The sequence below is a fragment of the Protomyctophum bolini genome, assembly GCF_963924005.1.
Source record: "Protomyctophum bolini genome assembly, chromosome: 3".
Taxonomy (NCBI): domain Eukaryota; kingdom Metazoa; phylum Chordata; class Actinopteri; order Myctophiformes; family Myctophidae; genus Protomyctophum; species Protomyctophum bolini.
The window spans coordinates 17,298,533-17,310,247 of NC_137864.1; the positions used below are offsets into that span (position 1 = coordinate 17,298,533).

Genomic DNA, 11,715 nt, shown 5'->3' on the forward strand with positions numbered 1-11,715 from the left:
AACGCCTCGGAAATACCATGGCTTGAAAGAGACGGCGATACAATGAAACAGAAGGGTCTTTGTTCACCTACAATGTCTGCACCCCCCTCCCTCCCTCCCCACCTTTCTCGCTTCAAGTTCAAACAATTGCTCATTTTATGTCTATCTTCTGCAATCATTTTCTTGCTTTTCTTCTCCTTTTTGTGCATGTCACATTATCCAAGCCTTCTATTTTTGGACAGTGGATCTCAGCCATTTCTCTAGCGGGGCCCACAATGCTCAAGTGTTCAGCCCAGTGCACCCATCTGACCACCCATCTGACCACCCAGGTGCCCCATGAGTGCATTTTCAGAGCATCAGTGGAACTAACACATTATTCCTATTGATCAGTATCGCAATGTACAGTAAGCACATTTTTAAAGAACAATTATAATTGTTATATGTGTCCGCTTCTGACTGAGGCTAAGTCATTGACATTTAAAAAAATACAAGTCACATATCATTAAAATCTCAGTGTTTTACAAATTATTTTTTGGGCCCAATTGGAATACCCTCAGGGCCCAGGTTGAGAATCACTGTTTTCAGAGATCCTCGGAGGTCACAATTCAGCCATTGTGATCTGGCACATCTGCTATTTTCTTGTGCCCAAAATAGGAACATCAGGGTGAACGCAGTTGATTCAATTTTCCCCTCTGATCCTGTTTTCCCAATGTTTTGACGTTGCCTCTCTGTATCATCATAATTTCGAAGTGTGTACGAAGTGTGTACGAAGTGCGCACGCACGCACGCACGCACGCACCTGCCTACCGGGTGCTGTTCTCATTACCTCCCCTCATCATAAAACCAGTGTTTGTGTTTGCTTGTTTATCTGTGGCTTCTATTCCGGGACCTCTCCCGAAGCCTTGACGAGACAGCGCTCCTAGAGTCCCTACGGTACGCACTGAGACTCCTAGAGTCCCTACGCTACGCACTACGAGACTTTTTGCTGTCATTGTCTAGAGAGTACTTCAAAATCACTGAGGAGACGACGTGCTTTTTGCCTTCTCTCTGTGTTTATGAATGGTGGGTGGGTGGGTGGGTGTTGTTTTTCCTCTTCTCGCATAGACTGCATTAAAAGCTACATTGTTTTTGTGCAGACGAGTGCCATGAAGGGCACACTAGAGCAGTGGTTCCAAAACTGTTTAGCTCAAGACGCAAAAAGATAAATTAGACGTTGTACTGGGACCCAAACTATTGAATATAGCAGATCTTACAAGCTCACAATGCATCCCTTCGTGTCGCATTGTGAGCTTAGTAGATCGGCTATTTTCACTACTTATTTCTATTTCTTTGTGAAATTACAAAAAAAAAAAAAAAATGTTTTTAATTATCAAACGTTTTTGCTTTTTTGGGAATGTTTCAGTAACAATACACATTGTCATCCTGGATTGGAATGAACGGTCGATCATTCAACTGTCTGTACAGTATGTGATATCATACAAATGTGGAACATTGGAAACTTCTCCCTCATCCACTTTCTCCCCTCAGGAGATTGAAATATTCTGTTTGTTCTTCTGGGCTCTGCCCGCTGTCTGTCTGGGCACTCTCTCCACCCACCAAATCCCCCATGTTGCTCGAGTCTATACAAGTGTTTGAAAATATTCTCAACCCCATTGTAAAAATGCACTGGGAACTTTTGACTGTCTCAAACCTTTTAATCCCCCCACACTACCGAAAGTAGACTTGTATGTACATACGTTTTCATCATCTGGAAAAGCTGTGGTTTGTGGGCAAGTGAGAACTTAACTAATGACTGTTTTTCTTTCAGCATGGGTTTGGTCTATTGCTCTCTCTCATACACTCTAATGGATCCTCTCACATTGTACCATTTAGTGTCAAGCTGCAGGGGAACACAAATACTGCCTGCTCTCATTTGCTTAGACATGCCTGAGGCTGGCTGTGTCACCAGGGAAAACCCAACACTTAATGGCATAAGTAGGAGAAACCTTTTGGTATAGGGAGGGATGGGGATAACCAGCAGAGTCTGATAATGTTGTATGTTGTTGGGCAACTTGTAACCACTTTAACCCTATTATACTCCATTGACCGGGGTCCCCCATGGGTCTGTACTCGGTCCTCTCCCTTTCTTCATCCAGACCAGGGTTTCTCAAAGGGTGCCTTGACGCAAGTCCAGGGCTGGAGTGCCTCCGAATACTTTGATAATATTTTGAATGCATCAATGTCACTTGCACTTTACTTTGCACGTTATTTTATTCAGCAAATACTGTATCTACAATCATGAGGAACAGCCACACACTTTACAGATGCATCATTTGAATGAATACATCCATGATGGGTGTAATCTCATTTTGGTTAAGAATGAGCTGAATTAAAACCAATTTCATGTCTAATCTTGTACATTTTGCATGCATATTTAAAGTTATTTCTTTCCGCCTGTTCTCTGTTTACTCATGTGATAGGACATAGGGGACACGTAATCACCACCACGGTTGGGTTAGATAGCCCCCTAGTGATAATGTAGTAACTTTAGAGAGTACTATGAGATTAGCTAGATATTTTCTATTCATGGTATGACTCCTCAGAGGAGAAGTTTGTGTGTGTGTGTGTGTGTGTGCGTGCGTGCGTGCAAGTGTCTGACTGTCTGACCGAGACTCATCTGAAGTTTATAAGATCCATTCCAGAGTATTAACACGTTTGTGCGTCCCTTGTTTTTGGTGAAAGACAAACGGACAGCTCTAGAGCCTCTAGGGCTAAATGGATTATTTATTTTGACCCTAAAAACCTCGGTTCTCTAACTTTTGCCCTTGTCGTGTCTTGTCACAACAGGTGCCATGATGGATGAGGCGGAGAAGTATCAACAGAGACTTCAGGCCATCGCTGTGAGTCCAACACACACACACACACACACACACACACACACACGAAGCCGTGCTCTCTGAGCTGTCCACAGCTCTTGAATAATTTACCCAGAGTGCAGTGTGGTGAGCCAGGGCCTCCCTGGAACCAGGAAAACAACACCAGAGTGTTGTCATGGGAGACGGGTGACTCTGGGGCTTAGTACTATTATGGGATAGGTGCCTGGTCACCATGGTGACGGACCGACGGCGTGTCCATGTGCCAGGTGTTTCTTTGACCAGGTCCCCCCCCCCCCCCACCCATCCTTTTCCACTTAGCGCTGTCACGATTAAGCTGATGATTATAGGCCAATTCGCACTCCAGTTTTGGGTGATAAGGTGACCAATATTGGTTAGTAATATTGATTGAAGTATTTATTAACAGTATGCAGAATGGGTACATTTCACATGAAGGCACAACTCAATACAAAGACTGTTACTGTGGACGACACACTGATAAAGCATTGCACTTGTTTACAACAGGGTCCACCATTTTCAATTCATCAGAACATTTAGAGACGTACAAATTCTCTATGAAAAACAGGAAATCATGTAAGGAGGTAACAAGTGAAAGGAAACGTATACAGTAAAGGGGATTCGGATTTTACGGAGTGATGTGTTTGGGTGAGCAGTGAGTCGATAATCGCTGTTGTACTTTACCCAACACCGTGGTTGGCTAATGAATAGTATGAATAGGCCATAATTGTCACACAAATACTGTATCTGCAATTTACCGTAATTGTGTTTTTTTCATTGGAAATTGGAACATGATTGGCTTTGTAATGAAAAGGCGCATATGACAAATAACTGAAATATACCAAGAAATTACTGACGTTTTTATACATTTTATACACGACGATTGACACAATAATTGCGAATATGTCAAATAATTGCGATTAGACGATTGTCATTATTGTGACAACCCTATTTCTATGTGCTATTTTATTCACTTTTATTCATCTTCAGACGTCTTCTTTTCCATTCTGTCCGTCTTTCATTCTTTCTGTGTCCATCATTTTAACTTTCTGTTGATGTTTTTTTGTAAATGAATGCACTACTTGATCATAATACAGCTAGTACAGTACAGCATCACATGAATCAAGAGTAGCAGGCTAGCGGCCCATTTTATTCTTTGTTTCTTTCATGGCTATACTTACAGTATACTCGTCATCCATAGCCTCGCGTAGCAACACTAATATCACTGCGTGGATATTGGTCTCGTCCCTCTCAGTATTAATTATTTTTCTGCAATGTCCCGCCCCATGCATACTGGGCCCTGGTTGGTTATAGCCTGGTTATAGCCTGGTTCCAGATTAATCTGGAAACAGGCTATAACCAGTGGTAAAACAGTGGTTTTCAACCAGTGGTCCTTGAGGGGGTTCCAGGTGGTCCCCAGCTAAATGATGGAGAGTTGGTTACCAAACGGACACTCGTAGATCTTTAACTCTTGAGAGCGTTTACACTCTCAAGAGTTGTAGAGGAAAAAGGGATCCCGCACACTGTCTTCACTTAGAATTAGATTTATTGAGCAACGTTCAGACCTTTATCAGGCATCTCTCAAGAGTTACATTATTGTTCAACATCAGCATTACTTAATTCTCAACTTAAGAAGTCTACACAATTGTGTAGACTGTAGTGTAGAAGAATTGTTATTTTGATTAACGTTTGCCTGTTACATCTCCTAATGGTACCAACATCAATACTGCATGAAATCTCATCAAATGGTGGTCCGTGGCTCAAATGCCCAATAAATAATGGACCTTGATATGAAAAAAATGTAAAAGCACTGACTGACATAGAACAATCACTGTGTATTCCACCACATGCTCCCCTCTCTCTCTCTCTCTCTCAATCTCTATTCTATCTCTCTATCTATCTCTCTATCTCTCTATCTATCTCTCTATCTCTCTCTCTCAGGAGAAGCGTCGGCTGCAAGAAGAGCAGGAGAGAGCTAAGAGAGACATGGAGGACGAGAGGCTCAGACTGCAGCAGCTAAAGGTCTGACACACGCAGGAACACATTCAGATGGGCCTTTTTCACACAGGAACAGCTTTACACTGGTGACTCTCAAAACATTTTCACATCAAGGACCCCCCCTCCCCCAAATCAATATGTATTTGGCCCCGTCTGAAAATATTTTGTGCCAGGGGGGGGACCCCCAAATAAGATTTGCGTTATTAATAAAATGTTTGAAAAAGGATTCTTTCCCAGATTCACTGATCACGCTTTACAACATTTATGTTTCGGGTAAAACAAAAATAGATTGCGGGATACTATACATAGCTGGTTTTTATTTCCAGTTCACGGCCCGTGAACAATATGGAAAAAATTGTGGCAGGGGCTGAATTCATGGCGAATTTTGGTGAACACATTTTAAACTCAAATCTTTGCTTCTGGTTGTCCCTGGCACAACATACTTTTGAGATGAGGGTACACAGCCACAGCCAAATACTGTTTGACGGGTTTGACAGTCATACACACAGGAACAAGTTACACCTGCACCCTGGAAAGATAGAAGAATAGAATAGTCCCCAATCCTTTGAGGTGTTTATTTTTTGTATAATATGCACATAGGTGAAGTTCATTCTCTGCATTTATCCATCCTATAACAACTAGGATCAGTGAGCAGCCATTCTACGGCGCTCTGGGAACAATTATGGCGTTCAGGGTCACACATTAGACACATTGCTGGCCTGGCCTGGAATCGTACCTGGGACAACCAGGGTCTCTGGCTCCCCAGGGGGGCTCACTAACCACTCAGCTATGGCCCACCCCGTTACGGAACACTTTTACACTTGAACCCAGGGTTTCACACACAGGAACACCTTAGACATGAACCCAGTGAGCCGCTGCATATCACACACTCCTGTGAAGAAGCCCAAACATTATCTCACTGACTCTCAAATACACACACACCAACACGCACATACAGATACAAACAAGCACACCCCCTCTTCCATATGAAAGAGACCACAGTTTTGCACGGCCAAAACTCTCCGCAGACTCATTTCCAGCTTATTAACTCCCTTTTCATGTGTGTGTGTGTGTGTGTGTGTGTGTGTGTGTCTCTCTCTCTCTCTCTCTCTCTCTCTCTCTCTCTCTCTCTCCCCCTCTCTCTCTATCACATGCACACACACACACCCTTCCCCACTTCCTGGTTCTGGGCCTTCCTTTGCTGAAATCAGTTTTACGTCTGTGTTTACTTATTCTCGGTGGAGTGGGCTTGCTGTATTGTTTTCCCACCAATTACGGATTGGCGTTCCCCCTTCCTACACCACTGTGTTACGCTGCCCCGGGGCACATTCCTGTGTGTGTGTCTGTGCGTGAGAGTGACTGACTGTGTGTGTGTGTGTGTGTGTGTGTGTGTGTGTGTGTGTGTGTGTGTGTGTGTGTGTGTGTGTGAGAGTGCACGCGCGCACACTGTTGGGCAGGCATGCATGCCCAAGAGCACGCATGCATCAGTTTACATCGTCTCTGTTGAGGTGGAAACCAAATCGCTACTTTTCACTCAGGATTCAAATTAAAAAGTAGCAAAATGTGCAGATCTACAAGCTTGAGTCATGTCACGTCGCACAGCGTTAAGGGTGTGTGTGAGACAGTATTTCAATGTATTGCATCCATAATCACATAATACAGTTCCAGTAATGAAAAGAATCCCACAATGAAGCAGGAAGTCTTAAGTTAACAGCTAACATTCATTAGCCAGGGTATTGACCGTTGTTGCGTAAGCCCAGGAGCTGTTATTATAAGATGTAGGAAGGTGATAGGAGGGTGAGGGGAGGAGACAGGAGGGCAGTGCTCCTTGAGGCTCAGGGGCGTGCAGAGAGGGTTCGAAGGGCACAGGGGCTGAGATCCTGTAAGAGGGCACTTTTGGACAAATAATACAGATCTACAAGCAAAAATACAGATCTACAAGCTCTCAACGCGTCGCAGCGCGACGTGTTGTGAGCTTGTAGATCTGCTATTTTCATGGGCACGACCCAGCACTCTTTAGCTACTGGAGATGCGGTGCAACGACATTGGATTTCTAAACAAATTTGTTCAACGCAAAATACTGTGTTCAAGTTCAGGAGACTTCGGGGGGAAAAAGTAAATGCTGCATCCGTGGTCTGGAGAGGGCAGTTTGTTTTGCAGACGGGGTAAAAGGGCAGGGGCTGAAGCCCCCTTTGATGTCTATGTGTGCACGTCCCTGTTCATGCTACTGACCCAGGAGGAGGAGGAGGAGGTTTTAGGGAGAGAACCGTGGCCGTAGACTGCCCAAAGTCACAGGAGAGGGAACAGAGTGGGTCTTGTTCTGGGCTGTAGGGGAGGGGAGGGAGGGGGGGGGGGGGGGGGGGGGGCACAGAGAGGGTTTTGTGACACTTTTAGATTAATGGTTAGTTGGTGGCCAACAACTATAGCATGGAGGTGCTCGGAGGTTTTTCATAAAGAGCACTAGAAAGTACGAGGCAGAGAGAGAGCGAGAACAGAATGTTTTGCAGCGTCTAGACTCTTAGTGCAGTGAATGTTTTTCCCCAGGGATATCGCTGCAGTAAGTTGTTTACGCAGGAATGTCCGGGGTGTTCATTTAGCCCGGAGCGAGCATGAAAATGGACTCTCTCAGCCTGGCGTTCCCTAATTTTGGCCACGTCATTATAGGCGGAATAAAGTGTGCGTTTGTTAATTTGTATGTAATTTCACCATACACTGTCGTATACAACTGAGCATATCACTTTGGCTTGACCACTTGAACCCTCAGCATCCCTATTCGCAGATCTGTTGTTGAAATTGTTTATTTGGGACTACCCCTTGAGATAGAATATCTCGTTATCGAGAGGGGTCAATACAAAACAATTAACAGAAGATAAAACACAAAAACAACACAGACAGGATATTACACTAGGCAAGCAACAAGATGGATCATTTGTTATGTCAAATATCATTGTCACTATAGTTCAGGTTTGGAATACAGTTTATTTGGGTCAGCATTTCGAATACAGTTGATACAAGAAATATTTAGTTTCTCATTGTTTATATGTTCATTGTTTATAAGTAAATAAAAGAGGTCTTGGTATAAGAAGAAGACAGTGCACTTTTGAACATTATTGAAAGATGAAATAGTTTGAATATGTGTTGGTAAATTGTTCCAGTCAGAGGGTGGGAAAAGAGCATACACATCATCATCGGTTTTACCGTCCATAGGAACGCCATAGGAACGCTCCATGGTCATCTCATGGTCGATGCCATAGGAACGCTCCATGGTCATCTCATGGTCGATGCCATAGGAACGCTCCATGGTCATCTCATGGTCGATGCCATAGGAACGCTCCATGGTCATCTCATGGTCGATGCCATAGGAACGCCCCATGGTCATCTCATGGTCGATGCCATAGGAACGCTCCATGGTCATCTCATGGTCGATGCCATAGGAACGCTCCATGGTCATCTCATGGTCGATGCCATAGGAACGCTCCATGGTCATCTCATGGTCGATGCCATAGGAACGCCCCATGGTCATCTCATGGTCGATGCCATATAGGAACGCTCCATGGTCATCTCATGGTCGATGCCATAGGAACGCTCCATGGTCATCTCATGGTCGATGCCATATAGGAACGCCCCATGGTCATCTCATGGTCGATGCCATAGGAACGCTCCATGGTCATCTCATGGTCGATGCCATAGGAACGCCCCATGGTCATCTCATGGTCGATGCCATAGGAACGCTCCATGGTCATCTCATGGTCGATGCCATATAGGAACGCCCCATGGTCATCTCATGGTCGATGCCATAGGAACGCTCCATGGTCATCTCATGGTCGATGCCATATAGGAACGCCCCATGGTCATCTCATGGTCGATGCCATAGGAACGCTCCATGGTCATCTCATGGTCGATGCCATAGGAACGCTCCATGGTCATCTCATGGTCGATGCCATAGGAACGCTCCATGGTCATCTCATGGTCGATGCCATAGGAACGCTCCATGGTCATCTCATGGTCGATGCCATAGGAACGCCCCATGGTCATCTCATGGTCGATGCCATATAGGAACGCTCCATGGTCATCTCATGGTCGATGCCATAGGAACGCTCCATGGTCATCTCATGGTCGATGCCATATAGGAACGCCCCATGGTCATCTCATGGTCGATGCCATAGGAACGCTCCATGGTCATCTCATGGTCGATGCCATAGGAACGCCCCATGGTCATCTCATGGTCGATGCCATATAGGAACGCCCCATGGTCATCTCATGGTCGATGCCAATCGCTTTCAAGTCAGCCAACACGTCGTCTGCCAGGTCTTATTAGGCCCAATCGTTCTCCAAACTTCCTCTAAGTCCCTTGTAGTTCAGCCAGGGTCCGGACTGTACCCTGTTACCGTCTGTCGTCACGTGGAGGCACTACATAGGGCTTGCTGTTAGAGAGGCGATGGTGTACTGGCAGGGAGAGGCTTACGCACTCGGCTCTCCCGTTCGCACTCTGCTAGCCAGCGGTGGAGGTTGACGCTGAGATGTGAGGCACTAGGCACTCCACCAACACACTAGACGCATCACAACAACCCAACTTCTTACGGGTCCCTTTTACTAAGTCCAGAGAGGGTTTGGGTGGTTAAGAACAGTTTAACTGCCCAGAACAGAGATCAGAGAGGTATTTTAATTGCTTAATATGTGTATTTACTGGTTCCAACTGATGCTGGGCAGTATAAGGGCCGATTCATACTTTATTATGACTTTTATTCGGCTCTAAAATAGGAGTATGAATCGTGCCTAAGTCTCCAGTGTTTACTTTTTATAGCTAGCGTGGTGGAAGGGTGCCAGGTAGGCTCTGCTTAGTTTGAGGCGGGTTCTCTCCTCCGCGTCATCAGTCCCTTTCACCCGTACCTAGGGGGGGTTGGCGAAAGGGCCTTTCTGTGTGGAGTTTGCATGTCCTCGTCATGTCCCCTAGGGTAGTAGGTCCTCTCACAAATAAAACAGTGCAGTAATCCTGGTCTCTAAACTGCCTCCCCTTGGCCATGATAGAGGGGAAAGGGACTGTTTGGAATAAAGTGTTCCTTCCACTCGCTACGGTACGTCCTACCGGGGGAAACACCGGCCTCCTCATGCATTGAAGGAAGCATGAGCTCAGTTCGGGGCTCTCCCCAGGGTTGGCAGAGGGAGAGTAGCACCCAGGATTACAGTTTAGGCAATTGGGCACTGGGTGAAAAATGGGTTAAAAAAATATAAAAGTTGGAATGAGATTGATGAATCCCATCATGTCCTTCACTAGACTCTGCAAAGACCTTGACAGGTTTTTTTTCTTAGGCCTAGCCGTGCATGGATTAAGGTTCTCAGTTGCCATGACTGATTTCAGCCATTTGGATTCATTCCATAGAGGTCAACATGTCTTAAGTTTCTATAGGCACTGCTGCTTTGCCCCATGTGGCCGGGTAAAGTCCTGACCTACTTTAATAATAGATATTTAGTTTGAAGATTAGAGAGTATTTGAATTGGTTAAACTAGCCATAGAATACATATAAAACCCTAATGGTCTCTGATCCTATATTAAAATTGGCTAGTATTAAAAAAAGAGCAAAGGTTAAAGCTTCAGGCAGTGATTTCATCCTTTTTCATATTCTGCTAAAGGTTTAGGTAAAGAAGCGCTGGTGTGTGTATGGGGGGGCGCTCCTTTTCATGCTATTTCACACAAGTTGCAGATTGGGACTTGGACTTAGACCTGAGGACGATTCTTTAATGTCTTCTAAATCCTGACAGTTTTCTGAAAACCCCTATGTTGCTATGTCCGTGGTTCTCAAACATTTTCATGTCAAGGACCCCCAAGATTATATATATTTGGCTGCCGGCAGCCCGGCACCCATCTGAATATATGTTGTTCCAGGGACCCCCCCAGATTTGAGTAAAAAACTTTGGCTCTGAAAGAATATATATTCAAAGATTTTCACTATACATTGTCACGATTTTTCAAAAATTAGCAGACCTACAAGCTATGAGCTTGTAGACCTGCTATTTTTCAATAGCTAAAGTATAACATAATACTTAAAACGCCAAAAGGGTTTTCACGCCCAAAATGGATTAGAAAATGTCAGTTGTGAGATAGATAAGTGTCTTTGCCTCCCCTGGGCCTAAATGTGTATGGTTGTAGTGGGTGGTACGGAGATGGAGTACTACTCTGTGGTGGTGGGAACTCTGCCTGCCCGTCTCTCTCACACACTCTGACATGTACTCCACTGAACCTCGGTGGGGTTCAGGTTTGTCACTGTGAGAGGGCATGCGGTCTCAGTGTTAGAGGATGTAACCGTGGCTGCTGCACACTTCCTCTGAGCTGTGACCTGAAAGGGGGGGAGGGAGAGAGAGAGAACATTTATTTAAACTAGTACTGTACTTAAGTACAATTTTGAGTATTTCCAATATTTTTTTCTTCTACTCCACTACATCTCAGATGCGAATATTGTACTTTTACTCCCACTACATTTATTTGAAAACTTAGTTGGGCCTACTAGTTACTTTGTATAGATTTTGATTATTATCATTACAAAACTAAACATCACTAAATTCAGCCCTTTATATACATTTAAGGCCATTTGAAAATAGCCAATCTACAAGCTCAAAATGTAGTCTCACCGCAAGGACGCAAGGAGGAAGGGGGAGAGATCACGATAACGGCAAAGTTGTGAAAACAGGACGGATTTCCTTTAAATGAGTAATGTGCTTTGATTCAGCTCCTGTGTGTGTGTGTGTGTGTGTGTGTGTGTGTGTGTGTGTGGCGTGTCGGGCTTTTGTAATTTAGTGCAGAGAGAGGAAGAGGGAGAGGGAGATAGGAAATCTATACCACCCCCACCCCACCCCCGTTCTCAAACGTGAC

The 11,715-nt window shown here is 44.8% G+C and overlaps 1 protein-coding gene across 1 annotated transcript in view; it reads left to right on the forward strand.

Annotated features, from left to right (window-relative positions):
- The window catches only part of palm3 (paralemmin 3), a 52,825-nt gene that overhangs the window by 24,963 nt on the left and 16,147 nt on the right, over positions 1–11,715 (forward strand). Inside the window, exons 2-3 of the mRNA XM_080760550.1 lie at positions 2,806–2,858; positions 4,791–4,871. Coding sequence (XP_080616676.1) covers positions 2,811–2,858; positions 4,791–4,871 — 129 coding nt within the window. The 5' untranslated portion in view covers positions 2,806–2,810. The remainder of the gene's footprint in view (positions 1–2,805; positions 2,859–4,790; positions 4,872–11,715) is intronic.